Here is a 15,425-nt window from a genome sequence, read left to right as displayed (position 1 = left end):
AAAACCAGGTCCCCTCCCTACAGCTCTGCTCTAGCAGGAGAAACATTTATATGGAGAGCGACTCTCTATTGCTGCACTAACAATCTGCAAAGATGTTAAAAGAGTGGCAGGAGAGGAGTGTCCTGATGATGAATAGGAGCCAGGGTGCCCTAGCTTCATCATAGAGAATTTCTAAGCAAGACTTACAGTGAATGCTGATAGGGTTAAGGTGTCACACATAGGGATACGATGTCAACACATTTGGACAGCAAATACTTTGGCACATGGAACCCATTATTGTCCACTGCAGCTGCATGATTTGAGTTACTCACATCTAAACCTTGTATGTTTGATCAGTTTTCCTTCTCGGCTGGGCTTCTCACTTACATCCTGCTCACATCCTACGCCAAGTCCTGTAGTGCCCTCCTGTGATCAAAAGAGTAGGATGTAGCTCACCATAGAGCTCCTCCTACTGCTGTTCACTGAGTGACCACTAGGTGTCACTGTAGGAGCAGCATCAGGCTTGTCTTTCCTCCCAGAGACTTTGAAAGCTTGCAATGAAATAAAGAAGTAGTGAAAGTGTCAGGAGGAGAACCCTGAAAGGACTACAAATCCATAGATGTAAAGGGACAAAACCAGGCCTGGTTCAGCCTGTAAGCATTGATCTGGGTCAGAGAGCATTGGCAAGGGTGACTTTAGGTTACAAATCCCAGCTGGAGCCACTCCTGGAGGGAGTTAATTTAACTTCAGTCCCAAAACATCTGGGAAATTGTGGCCTTGAGTTTCTTATTAGCACTACAAATCCCAGTATGTACTGGGCTAGCAGTTGGGAATGCAGCCAGTGCCTGCTGATGGGCGAGGTACCTCAGAGTGGGAGGAACAGGGTGGCACAGGCAGGCCATCAGGGAGAGACAGCCGAGGTGTCCATTCAATGCATGCATGGACTCGCCAACTGTGACCGACTGTGCCAGCCCCAGTGCATCTATGGACTTGGAATCCTGCCAAGGGAACTTGGAACTAAAAGTCCATAGAAGCAATGGACAAAACCAGAAGCGGATCAGCCTCTCAGTGTTGGCCTAGGTCAGGTGGAAACCCGGAGAGGCTGATCTGAAACAAAAGTGCAGGGCTGCCATAAGGAAGGTCCCAAGGACGGGTCTTCTGTATCCCTTGTAGATGGGGCTGGAGATGCAATGGAGTCAGCATTCCTTGTTTCCCTTCGATTCCTCTTAACTTCATTTCTCTCTCCTCCTAATGTATCCACAGATTCATCTCCATCTCCTCCTCTCTGCCAGCTCCCGTTCCTCCCCATGTTCCTCTCCATTTCTTGGGGCTCTGAGCAGAGTAATGGCAGAGCAGTAGGATGCGCTCATGGTGGATGGGGGGTCCACATTCCCTCCGGCTGCTCTTGTGCTTTGCTGTGAGCTTCCTTTGTAATCAGGAATCAGAGGAGGAGGAGGAGGAGGAGGAAGAGCTGCAGAAATGACTGCGGGCTTACCGGGTCCCCATGCTGCCACTGATCTAACTGCCAGAGAAAACAGAAGGCACAGGAAGGTTGGCCTATTAAACATGGTAATGTTTCCTAAGGCTTTTACCAGTGCACTTGTCCTGTACTTCAAGGATGTCTCTGTTTAGTATTGTAGCTGCCGCTCCGTGCATATCACCCCCATGTTCTGTTTAGCATTGTAACTGCCGCTCCGTGCAGATCACCCCCACACTTTCAGTTTAGTATTGTAATTGCCGCTCCGTGCAGATCACCCCCATGTTCTGTTTAGCATTGTAATTGCCGCTCCGTGCAGATCACCCCCATGCTCTCTGTTTAGTATTGTAGCTGCCGCTCCATTCAGATCACCCCCATGTTCTGTTTAGTATTGTAACTGCCGCTCCGTGCAGATCACCCCACGCTTTCTGTTTAGCATTGTAGCTGCCGCTCCGTGCACATCAACCCCATGCTCTCTGTTTAGCATTGTAACTGCCGCTCCATGCAGATCACCCCCATGCTCTCTGTTTAGCATTGTAACTGCCACTCCATGCAGATCACCCCCAAGCTCTCTGTTTAGCATTGTAACTGCTACTCCGTGCAGATCACCCCCATGCTCTGTTTAGCATTGTAACTGCCGCTCCGTGCAGATCACCCCCATGCTTTCTGTTTAGTACTGTACCTCCTGCTCCATGCAGATCACCCCCATATTCTCTGTTTAGTTTTGTAAGTGCCGCTCTGTGCAGGTTAACTCTACATCGAACTGTTACACAGAAGTTACAGTAGGTTGTCTGGTTCTTCTTTTTCATCCTCTAGCCTCTAGGGATCACCTGTATTTATGTATTTATTTTATTTACTTATATTTAGCTCATGCCATCAGTTCTGCTCCTGAGACAGCAAGGGGCAGCCAACCTGCACATCAGAAATGCATATGCTGTGCACAAATCATATTAACATCCACCACAATGAGCCCAATATTCAATGCCATTTCTCCACGTTCGTACTTTGCCAGACAAGTGGCAGTTTGAATATCCAGCAATGCTCAGCAGCCAGCATTTATTCAGCTAACTTTGCATCTAGCTAAAAAATAAACTAGATTAGTCAAGAGTGGGGCTTTGGCATTCTGGAGCAGAGTCGGCTATCCAGCTAAGAAGATCATTCATCAAAATGCATTAGGGCCTTATTGCAAGAGTTAGGGTCCTAACTCCCGCGATAAAACCATAATGCTGCATTATTTATTGCATTGCGAGATGCGTATGCAAATTCTAAAAATTTAGTCAAAAGGGAGGAATGAGGGGTGTTTAACATACTCGCGACCTAGCTTGATAGCAGCTAGGTAGAGAGTGCATCAAACTAGGTCGAGAGTACAATGTACAAATCTCATCTTTGTTTCCCTTTCCTCACTCCAAACCACATCAAATCTTCACTGATGTGTTCTGTGCTGTTCTTACCTCTAACTGTGCATGTAAAACTGCCCCCCCAACCACTAAAACTGCCCCCCCCTAACCACTAAAACCTCACCTCGAGTTACTAGTTGACCCTCCTACAGTGGTATAGTTTACTTATATGCGAGCTTTATAGTCAGTCTCTCTCTCTCCTGGAAAATTTATAGCAAAATGTTGAATCTAAGAACATAAGAACATATAAGAACATGCCATACTGGGTCAGACCAACGGTAAACCTAGAAGATTTGGTAAACCTGATTGACAAACTGAAGAGTAGTAAATCACCTGGACCGGATGGTATACACCCCAGAGTTCTGAAGGAACTCAAAAATGAAATTTCTGATCTATTAGTTAAAATTTGTAACCTATCATTAAAATCATCCATTGTACCTGAAGATTGGAGGATAGCTAATGTAACCCCAATATTTAAAAAGGGCTCCAGGAACGATCCGGGAAACTACAGACCGGTTAGCCTGACTTCAGAGCCAGGAAAAATAGTGGAAAGTATTCTAAACATCAAAATCACAGAACATATAGAAAGACATGGTTTAATGGAACAAAGTCAGCATGGCTTTACCCAAGGCAAGTCTTGCCTCACAAATCTGCTTCACTTTTTTGAAGGAGTTAATAAACATGTAGTTAAAGGTGAACCAGTAGATGTAGTATACTTGGATTTTCAGAAGGCGTTTGACAAAGTTCCTCATGAGAGGCTTCTAGGAAAAGTAAAAAGTCATGGGATAGGTGGCGATGTCCTTTGGTGGATTACAAACTGGCTAAAAGACAGGAAACAGAGAGTAGGATTAAATGGACAATTTTCTCAGTGGAAGGGAGTGGGCAGTGGAGTGCCTCAGGGATGTGTATTGGGACCCTTACTTTTCAATATATTTATAAATGATCTGGAAAGAAATACGACGATTGAGATAATCAAATTTGCAGATGACACAAAATTGTTCAGAATAGTTAAATCACAAGCAGATTGTGATAAATTGCAGGAAGACCTTGTGAGTCTGGAAAATTGGGCATCCAAATGGCAGATGAAATTTAATGTGGATAAGTGCAAGGTGATGCATATAGGGAAAAATAACCCATGCTATAGTTACACAATGTTAGATTCCATATTAGGTGCTTCAACCCAAGAAAGAGATCTAGGTATCATAGTGGATAAAACATTGAAATCGTCGGCTCAGTGTGCTGCGGCAGTCAAAAAAGCAAACAGAATGTTGGGAATTATTAGAAAGGGAATGGTGAATAAAACGGAAAATGTCATAATGCCTCTGCATCGCTCCATGGTGAGACCACACCTTGAATACTGTGTACAATTCTGGTTGCCGCATCTCAAAAAAGATATAATTGCGATGGAGAAGGTATAGAGAAGGGCGACCAAAATGATAAAGGGGATGGAACAGCTCCCTATGAGGAAAGACTAAAGAGATTAGGACTTTTCAGCTTGGAGAAGAGATAGCTGAAGGGGGATACGATAGAGGTGTTTAAAATCATGAGAGGTCTAGAACGGGTAGATGTGAATCGATTATTTACTCTTTTGGATAATAGAAAGACTAGGGGGCACTCCATGAAGTTAGCATTTGGCACATTTAAAACTAATCGGAGAAAGTTCTTTTTCACTCAATGCACAATTAAACTCTGGAATTTGTTGCCAGAGGATATGGTTAGTGCAGTTAGTATAACTGTGTTTAAAAAAGGATTGGATAAGTTCTTGGAGGAGAAGTCCATTACCTGCTATTAATTGAGTTGACTTAGAAAATAGCCACTGCTATTACTGGCAATGGTTGTTGCGGTCCGCTCCGCAACCCTCGCGTCCCATCCCTTACCTCAAAGTTCCAGCTGGGCCACTCGATGCCTGAACCAGCTCCGTGAGCGTCTCCGTGGGGGAGATGCCATTACCCTGGGCTCCTTAGGCGTGCGCGTGCGAGCTGTCACGGCACTGATATAGCCCGTTTCCCGCCAGAGCGCGCTCCGACCCCGCTCCTGACGTCAGACGCCCAGTCCTACTTAAACTCCCCACGGACCCCACTACAACGCCTTGCAACCGGGTCCCTTGCGGTGCCCAGTTGCCCTGAGCCTCGGTGTGTGACTCCCTCGCACACCGTTCCTGCCTGCCTGCCTGCTTGGTCTACTACGTGACTTGCTCGCACTTCTAACCTCTTAGTTCTTGCCTACTTCAGCACCTGTCCAGGTTCCTGCCTGGTCCCGCTCTGCCTGCTTTCAGCTCGCTGCAGTTCCTGCCAGGCCTCCTTCATCCGCTTCAGCTCCAGCCTACTCAAGATCCGGACCAGAGATCACCTAAGTCCCAGCGGCCGGGTTCCTACGGGCTCCTCCCGGGGGGACACCGGCTTCCAGGGTGAACCTCCTGAGTCCCAAGCGGCTGGGCTCCCAAGGGCTCCTCCCGGGGGAGTACCAGCTTCCGGGTGAAGCCTACTGTCTACATCAGGCTGGTCTGCCTACCGGCCTGCTGCCCCGAGACCATAGTCCAACTGCCCCAGGTCTCCTGTAGGCCGGCCTAAGGGTCCACTGTCTAGCTAGTCCACAACAACGGTAACATGGAATAGACTTAGTTTTTGGGTACTTGCCAGGTTCTTATAGCCTGGATTGGCCACTGTTGGAAACAGGATGCTGGGCTTGATGGACCCTTGGTCTGACCCAGTAAGGTATGTTCTTATGTTCTTAAGACCCCCATAACTCCCCATACAGATTACCCACACTATGCACAACTGTAGAACTGACCATCAAGGGCACCGGGCCACCAAAGCTGTGAGCAATTATTACTCTCACCCAAATTAGGCACAATACTGCCCTCACCCCCATGCACTGCCTCCTACTGCTTTAGTTGCATGATCATGATGACTTTGGTCTTTTGACTGCAGCAATTCTTTGTATCCAGCCTGCACCGTTATTTGAAATAGTGAAATGTGAACATTTATGGCTATGGCATTCTATTCAACACTATAAAGCACGGGGGGTGTGCAGCCAAGTGTGCTGCGGCAGTCAAAAAAGCAAACAGAATGTTGGGAATTATTAGAAAGAGAATGGTGAATAAAATGGAAAATGTCATAATGCCTCTGTATCGCTCCATGGTGAGACCGCACCTTGAATACTGTGTACAATTCTGGTCGCCGCATCTCAAAAAAGATATAATTGCGATGGAGAAGGTACAGAGAAGGGCTACCAAAATGATAAGGGGAATGGAACAACTCCCCTATGAGGAAAGACTAAAGAGGTTAGGACTTTTCAGCTTGGAGAAGAGACGACTGAGGGGGGATATGATAGAGGTGTTTAAAATCATGAGAGGTCTAGAACGGGTAGATGTGAATAGTCTTTCGGATAGTAGAAAGACTAGGGGGCACTCCATGAAGTTAGCATGGGGCACATTTAAAACTAATCGGAGAAAGTTCTTTTTTACTCAACGCACAATTAAACTCTGGAATTTGTTGCCAGAGGATGTGGTCAGTGCAGTTAGTATAGCTGTGTTTAAAAAAGGATTGGATAAGTTCTTGGAGGAGAAGTCCATTACCTGCTATTAAGTTCACTTAGAGAATAGCCACTGACATTAGCAATGGTAACATGGAATAGACTTAGTTTTTGGGTACTTGCCAGGTTCTTATGGCCTGGATTGGCCACTGTTAGAAAGAGGATGCTGGGCTTGATGGACCCTTGGTCTGTCCCAGTATGGCATTTTCTTATGTTCTTATGAGAGGAGTGCTTCTGGAGCTGGGGAGGAGAGAGTAAGAGAGAGGAGGGCTTCTGGGGCTGGGGAGGAGAGAGAGAGAGGAGGGCTTCTGGGGCTGGGGAGGAGAGAGAGAGAGAGAGAGGAGGGCTTCTGGGCTGGGGAGGAGCGAGAAAAGAGGGCTTCTGGGGCTAGGGCAGAGAGAGAGAGAGAGATGAGTACTTCTGGGGCTGGGGAGGAGAGAGAGAGAGGAGGGCTTCTGGGGCTGGGGAGGAGAGAGAGAGAGAGGAGTGCTTCTGGGGCTGGGGAGGAGAGAGAGAGAGAGGAGTGCTTCTGGGGCTGGGGAGGAGAGAGAGAGAGAGAGAGAGAGGAGGGCTTCTGGGGCTGGGGAGGAGAGAGAGATAGAGGAGGGCTTCTGGGGCTGGGGAGGAGAGAGAGAGAGAGAGAGAGAGGAGGGCTTCTGGGGCTGGGGAGGAGAGAGAGAGAGGAGGGCTTCTGGGGCTGGGGAGGACAGAGAGAGAGAGAGAGAGAGGAGGGCTTCTGGGGCTGGGGAGGAGAGAGAGAGAGAGGAGTGCTTCTGGGCTTGGTGGGTGGGAGGGGGAGTGCATGGCTGAAGATTTTTTGAGGCTGTCTAAGACCCTTGCAAAGTGGCCCTCAGGGTGAAAGATTTGCCCGACTCTGCTCTAGAAGATGAGGTCCTAGGATAAGGCTCCAAGGGGAATAACCTGAGATAATATTTCTTCAAGAAAGAATGGTGGGAGCATGGAACCGCCTTCTGGTGAAGTTAGAGGTGGCATGGAGCATGGAATGAATTTTGAGAGTAATTTGCACTAAATTGTCTGCATTCTTTGCACTCGCCACTGCTACGGGCAGCGGAATGGAGGCAAAACTGAAAAGCTGCCCCTTCTGAGGGCACTTTTTCTAAAGTCCGCAGGTAAAGAGTGCCCTAGGTTTCACAGCGGCCTTAAGCACATAAAGTCTCAAGGCACCTGTGCCGGGGACATTTACTGAGAGGAAGGATGTAATGGACTGCAGGTACTTTCGAAAATCCCGATCCATATCCTGCCCCAGCTCTGTCCCCGAAGAGCTTACTTAGTCCATTCCAAGTCGTGTTCCACGTGCACACCCCACCCTGAAACCCAAAAAACCTGTGCAATTTACCCCCTCTGCCTAGTATTTTGGCAAGATATACAAATGATTATGTTCTTATTTTAAAAATGTGTACCCCGCACTATCACCTATTCAAGGCAGAATCAATCAGTAAAATAACAAAGGAAAATAAAACACAGGACCTGAAAAACCAACAAATGACATGCATTCTTCATAGACTGTCTATGCCAAAACGTTTCCAGAAACTGGTTCAGTAATGCAGTAACCTCCTTCCTATTTTACAGAGGCTTGGTCTCCTGCTGCAGGTCCAAGCCCTGAGAAACTGATTCTCAGCATTTCCCAGGGCTGGGCAACTTCTCCCTTTCAGCCAAAATACCTCGGTCCTGATCTGCAGCCTCGGACAAACTCTGCGGGGTCTCTTGTTATCTGGACAAAGGTCCAAGAGGCCAGGTTAAGACAGAAACCTCATTACCTTAAGGCTGCGATGCCTCTGAATCCCGAGGGCGGCAGGCTGGGACCTGCTGGAAATTCCTTTACTCTCGCTGCCTCTGTGTTTCCCTCTCTCTTTGCTCCCGTTTTCTCTCTCATTCTCTCTATCTTTCTTTCTTTCCGTCTGTCCCTCTTCCACCTCCCCCCCTCTAGAAAGACCTGGGATGGATGCCGGCAGGTATCTGCACCTCTCCCTTCCCCTAGACATGGAACAAACAGCTGCAGGCTCCCAGCAGTGCTGGGCTCTTCGCTCTTTCACTTTATTCATTTGCATCCCATCTTTATAAATCAATACAGTTTAACCAAGACTGTTTACAAAAAGATGAGACACCGCAATCCACCATAACAACATAACCCAGCAAACATTAAAACGCCAGGCCATCGCTTCCCACAATACATTCTGGGAACTCTCCCTTGACACCGACTGCACATCCTGACCCATTAATCTCTCGTCATGCTACCTCTGCTATATCCCCAATTTGCTCTCATCTGACTCCTACCACCCTCCCTTTCTCCCTACTGCCCCTTAAAGAAGACATTTTACCCAACCCTATCTCGTACCCTCTCCTCCTATTTACTCACAGCCTCATATACCACTTGCTGCATCAACTCACTAATCATGGCTGACCACATCACTTCCCCGTTCAGGGCCCACCATGTCACACTGACCACTCATGGCACTCAGTGTCTCTCTCTCTCGCCACACTAGGTCCTGTGCCACTGTCATCACTCATGCTCGACCCCCATCACTTATGACCATGCGTGTTATTCTAATCACTCTCACCATGCACAGCCCCCAGTATTCCACTCTCCCACCACCTCCCTCATGGCTCTCCACACCACTCTTAGCATGCACAGCCTACCACATTACTCACAGTCCCTTGCACTTTATTTCTGTAAGCAGAGGAGAGAATTTCCCACTAGCATCACTTACACCATTGTCACGGTGTTTCATCCAACTCACCCGTCTTTGGAGAACATATGCCGGAAGAAGTCATTGGCCGCAAGCTTGATGGCTTTTTCTGGAGTCACCAAGGTTAGGTTTACAGCAGCTCCTGTGAGAATGAATAGATCAAAGCTCTTCTGGTTATTGTACTCACCAGTGCTGGGATTAGAGCATTATATACCTCTCCACCTACTGAGCTAGCAATGTGCAAGATGTCTGATGTCACTGAAGTCTAAGGAGGGAAATAAAGTGGTTTGCAAGATGATGATGCTCCGGTTATGAAGTGTTCCAGACTGTGCACACTAAGGGCCGGATTTTAAAACACCTACACACGCCGGGCCAGTTTTCAAAGGCCCGGCCACGCATGTAAACCCCCGGGACGCATGTAAGTCCCGGGATTGCTGAAAGGGGCGGTCTGGGGGGCGGGGCGGGGGCGGGGCTAGAGGCGCCCGGCACAGCTGCCATTTGCTGCTGTGCTGGGGGATCGTGTGCCGGCAGGGTGCCGGTGCATGCAACCTGCGCCTACTCGAAGCAGGCGTAAAAGGTAGGTTAAGGATTTTGGGGGGCATTTAGGATAGGGCTAGGGGAAGGGGTAGGAAGGTTAGATTAGGGGGTAGGGAACTGCGGAAGGCCACGGGCGTCGGGGCGCACAAGTTCCACAAATGTGCACCCCCTTCCGTACGCCGATCCCTGATGTTATAACATGCACGCACCAGCATGTGTGCACGCATGTTATAACATATCCACGTGTGCGCGCCGGGTAGCACGCATTCTTTTAAAATCTACCTCTAAGATTTTATCCAAGGGACTTCCTCCTGCCCACCAACAGCACTATACCTCGGAAACTTATCCAATATACAAACACATACATGCTCACTCTGACTCAGTACATCATGGTCTTTATGATGAGCAATTAAAGGGTAGAACAGAGAATAAATACAATCAGATAATACAGAAGAGTTAATTGCAGAGAACAACAACTACTAAAGAGAACACCTAAATATGTACATATAGATATACATAAAACACCTCATATGGCAATCTTTTACATGTGAATAGAAAAATGTCGGGGCAGGAGGAAGCGTTGGGGTTCTCGATCATCGGGGATGGACGAGACTGTTGGTTTGCCAGCGGTGCCGTGTGATTGGGAAGGACAAGTTATGTACTGCTGATACCAACAGATTACATGTTACATATCCTTTTGTAAAGACCTTTATGAAACCTAAGATTTTAGTACCTAACAGCTTTAATATTTTTCTTTGGATTTCAGAATATTTAAGATATCTTAACCTTCTAAAAATAACACATTTTATTTTAAACATTTTTCTATTGACATGTAAAACATTGCCACATGAGGTGTTTTGTATTTCATTTTTAGCTGGAAAATGGAGTTTGAGGGCTTTACTATGTTTATACTTAAATATTAAAAATTAATAAACATTTAATATAATTTTTTGTATATTGTTCCTGTAGTCAGGTTTGTATTATATATAAATATAAACAGCAACCTCCATACAATATTGTATGCAGTAAAAAATATACTATACATTCTTCAATGTGCTGCCACACACTCCAAATGATATAAATTGAAGGCTCACTACATCGCAAATGCTCATGTGGCAACTGTCGATTGCCGTGCCCTTTTGTTATATAATCATCGGTCCTGATTCAATACACGACACGACAATTCGTCTGCATGTACCGCAAAGGAACTTACAATCAGCTAACAAAGGTTTGTTAACAGTACCTACAATCAGATCAATAAAACTTTGTCAAGTTCGTGAAAGAGCAATATCAATAGTGGGTCCAAAATTCTGGAACTCTTTGCCAGAAGAAATTAGACAGTAAACAGATATTAAGAAATTTAAGGCAGATCTTAAAACGTGGCTGTTTAAATGTGCCTACTCAGAATCATGACAGCAGAAAAATGGCATTACTGTAGTTTATTTTTATTGTTTTTTTATTGTATTTTATCTTCTGTCTTTTAATTAACTAATTTAATGTCTATTTTAATATTTATGCATTGCTGATTATTAAGTTTTATAATATTTGTTCATGTATTACATTTTCTTACTTTAATTTATTGTTCACCGTTTTGATGGTATTACTGAAATGACGGTATAAAAAAATAAATAAACCTTAAACAATATGTTCAAACTTTTTTGTTACTGTTTGCAATGACTTTTTGTTTTGCACAATGATTGGTCATTGACAGTGGGTCCCTTTTGAGGCGTGGCAGCGATAGGGACGCCAGGCTAAATCAACGGGAGCTATTTTGGATTCAGACTCCAAACACAGTACAAGCACAAGGACTAAATCTGGAAACAGATTGGCATTCTTTAATCTAGCAGTCAAAATATCATTTTTCAGGACATTTTCAGCTTTTTAGGCTATTTTTCTATTTTGTCGGTTTGGCTATGTTCATAAAGTTTGACTGATTTCATGAATGACATGGGCCTTTCTCATTGGTTGCAGAAACGTTTGAACAGTTGATGCAATAACGCAGAGCAGCACAGACACCAAGTCACACACGAGGTTGAACATGTCTCATTTTGTAGTAATTTGGAAGCATAAAGACACTGGCAGTTCAGGAAGGACAAGAATGAATAAATACCTGTACTTCTGAAGCAGGAAGTATTGGCTTCCGAAACACAGCCTGTTTTGGGTTCTATGTGGGAACCAATTTTGGGGTGGTTCTTTGGGACAAGAGCCTCAAAAAAGTTTTGGACTTCAGTTCTTGATAGATAACCAACTGATTCAACTCTTCCGATACTGAGATAAGTACATTATGCAAACAAAAAATTACCAAAAATGTCTGAACATATGGAATTGAATCAAGACCGATGATTATATAAAAAAGAGCACTGGCAATCAACAGATGTCACATCTGTTCTTCGCAGAACATCTGTAGAACAGATGATCTTCGCAGAATGATGAATCCAGCGAAAAGCGGGGGGCTGGCCTCTGAAAGGCCGCAGCCGTTCGCACCATGGCAGTGCGATTTCGCCGGCCACACAAATAGCACCACCATAAAAGGTGGTGCTATTCGCCGCGCTACTACCAGTGATAATGTCCCTCACATTATCGCCGGCAGTGGTGCCGCAGCTGACTCCTCCCCTCCAGCTTATTTGCATCCTATCGCACGCGAAAGGCCCTTTTTGCCTGCGATAGGGGTTTATCGCATGCATTAGGCCCTAACGCACACGATAAACGCTTAGAAAATAACCCCCTTAGTTTGTTGCCTTGCAGGGATAACAGGTCTCTATCAGCTTTAAAGGATGTGTATGCCACAAAAGACCCTGGAGGCTCAGACTGAGTGTCCAAAATTATATCTTTAGTGTCAGACACTTTCACAACAGTTCTTGGCTTGATAAGATGAAATTTACAGTTCTCCAATTTATCTGTGCAAGTGTCTCTCAGTAATAGACAGAGAAACTCTTGCCCTCTATGGTTTAGAGAGGCAGGGCTCCCAGCCAGGCAGGGCATCCTTAGCTGGGATGGAAAACCCAAAAATACTGATTGGCAAAAGAATTACAGTCTCTGCACAGTCTCTCCTATGTGTCTTTCCCAGAGTGAATTCTCCATCGGGTGTCCTCAGAAGAGAAATTTAGGTCTTATTCAGAGTTCTATTAATCAGTTGTCTCAATAGGATTTTTCTTAGGAAACGTCCAGTAGCAGGGAACACAGCATCTCTATACAGATGCCCCCTCTTGAGGTAGGAAGGGTGGCCAAAAACTTCCTCCTAGGAACGTAGAAAAAAATCTTCACACAAAGGTAGAAAATCTGGACTCCTCCTGCAGCGGGTCACCCTACGGAATCTCCTGATGTAACCTAGCTGGCAGAGACCCTGAATTCCTCCAGCCAGGGGTACCAGGGCTCTCACAGGAGAAAACCCCCAAAAGGCAAAAATGTCCAAAAAATCAAAAACAGAACCAGCTCTCAGGCAGGCACTGATCCCTTTCCCACTAGGGTATTGGCCCAGGCTGTGCAGCCCAGTACCCAAGCAGGGGAACAACTCAAGGAAAACATTCCTACTCTTTCTAACTCCTAACCAAAATGCCACACCTAGAACTGCTGCAGCCTGCTTTTCAATATATTTATAAATGATCTCGAAAGGAATACGATGAGTGAGATTATCAAATTTGCAGATGATACAAAATTGTTCAGAGTAGTTAAATCACAAGCAGATTGTGATAAATTGCAGGAAGACCTTGTGAGACTGGAAAATTGGGCATCCAAATGGCAGATGAAATTTAATGTGGATAAGTGCAAGGTGATGCATATAGGGAAAAATAACCCATGCTATAATTACACAATGTTGGGTTCCATATTAGGAGCTACCACCCAGGAAAAAGATCTAGGCATCATAGTGGATAATACTTTAAAATCGTCGGCTCAGTGTGCTGTGGTGATCAAAAAAGCAAATAGAATGTTAGGAATTATTAGGAAGGGAATGGTTAATAGAACGGAAAATGTCATAATGCCTCTGTATCGCTCCATGGTGAGACCGCACCTTGAATACTGTGTACAATTCTGGTTGCCGCATCTCAAAAACGATATAGTTGCGATGGAGAAGGTACAGAGAAGGGCAACCAAAATCATAAAGGGGATGGAACAGCTCCCCTATGAGGAAAGGCTGAAGAGGTTAGGGCTGTTCAGCTTGGAGAAGAGACGGCTGAGGGGGGATATGATAGAGGTCTTTAAGATCATGAGAGGTCTTGAACGAGTAGATGTGACTCAGTTATTTACACTTTCGAATAATAGAAGGACTAGGGGGCATTCATGAAGTTAGCAAGTAGCACATTTAAGACTAATCGAAGAAAATTCTTTTTCATTCAACGCACAATAAAGCTTTGGAGTTTGTTGCCAGAGGATGTGGTTAGTGCAGTTAGTGTAGCTGGGTTCAAAAAAGGTTTGGATAAGTTCTTGGAGGAGAAGTCCATTAATGGCTATTAATCAATTAGGGAATAGCCACTGCTATTAATTGCATCAGTAGCATGGGTTCTTCTTAGTGTTTGGGTAATTGCCAGGTTCTTGTGGACTGGTTTTGGCCTCTGTTGGAAACAGGATGCTGGGCTTGATGGATCCTTGGTCTGACCCAGCATGGCAATTTCTTATATGCTCTTATGCTTTTATATCAATCAACCAAAACAACCCACACACTAATCGAATTTTATTGTGATTGAATAAAATGTATTTTAAATTTTTTGAAAAAGTTTTTTGTAAATACACCTCAGTGTCCCCCAATTGTGAAAATGAAATTTTGTATAAAATAATTTTGAAGTGTTGGATGATGCTTCATATAATTTCCAGAACACCAAACCTTGGTGTCTAGCTCAATTTTATGTTATAATCATGAGCACCACCTTCCACCACTTTTAATTTTACAAAAGAATTTTTATTTGTCCTATTTTTTGTTGTATATTATTTGTTGTATATTATTAAAAATTAGTGTTGCTTAACCAACTTTCATGTTCTGTCTTATTGTTTACTCAATCCATTTAAATAATTTAAAGAAAATGGTTAAGAACAACAACGTGAAACACTGTGTGCTAAAACAAGGGATTCAGGTCACCAATCATTTGAGAAACAGAAAGTTACTTAGCTTGCATTTGTATTGCACTCAAAGTCCAAAACACGGATCTTTTTCAGTGGCACTTGCCCCCCTTATGCTTTTATAAGCATAAGGGGCAAGCCATTCCTGCAACCTCAGTGAAGGAGCCGTTCAGAAATGGAGTCCCCTCCTTCCACGACCATTCCTATCTTAGCTCACAGGGTTCAAGGCTAGGGCCTTTTCGTGATGATCCCAAAGGGTCAGCACACTTCCATTACATGACGGTGAATTCAGAACTGTGTCCCATACACAGAAACACAATCTGATGGCAGGTAAGAAGCATAAGGCCCATCTAGTCTGCCTAATTTCATTTCCAGTGCTTTGTCTTTGGTCCCAGTTGATCTCAGGCTTCCCCTTCATTATCTCATGACTACACTTATCCTATCTCTTTTTGAAGTCTTTTGCCTCCATCGTTACCACCCTGGAGGCTGTGAAGAAATCCTACTATTGCTCCATCTGACCTTGAGCAAGGCACTTCACCCTCCATTGCCTCAGGTACAAACTTAGATTGTGAGTCCTCTAATGAAAGGGAAATAACTACAGTACCTGAATATATTGCACCTTCAGCTACCAATTGAAAAGGCGTGAACTAAATGAAAATAAATAAATAAATGTTTTCTAATGTTATTCTTGAATCTACCCCCTTTGAGCCTCATATCATGACCTCTTGTTCCAGAATTTCC

The 15,425-nt window shown here is 44.9% G+C and overlaps 1 protein-coding gene across 3 annotated transcripts in view; it reads right to left on the bottom strand.

Annotated features, from left to right (window-relative positions):
* SLC25A22 (solute carrier family 25 member 22) overlaps positions 1-15,425 on the bottom strand; it is a 233,242-nt gene that overhangs the window by 81,730 nt on the left and 136,087 nt on the right. For all 3 annotated transcript variants that reach the window (XM_029582910.1, XM_029582914.1, XM_029582913.1), the window contains exon 5: positions 9,147-9,237. In XM_029582910.1, coding sequence (XP_029438770.1) covers positions 9,147-9,237 — 91 coding nt within the window. The remainder of the gene's footprint in view (positions 1-9,146; positions 9,238-15,425) is intronic.

Source organism: Rhinatrema bivittatum, chromosome 17 (genome assembly GCF_901001135.1).
Source record: "Rhinatrema bivittatum chromosome 17, aRhiBiv1.1, whole genome shotgun sequence".
Lineage (NCBI taxonomy): Eukaryota > Metazoa > Chordata > Amphibia > Gymnophiona > Rhinatrematidae > Rhinatrema > Rhinatrema bivittatum.
This window is presented reverse-complemented; position numbering and strand designations above follow the sequence as displayed.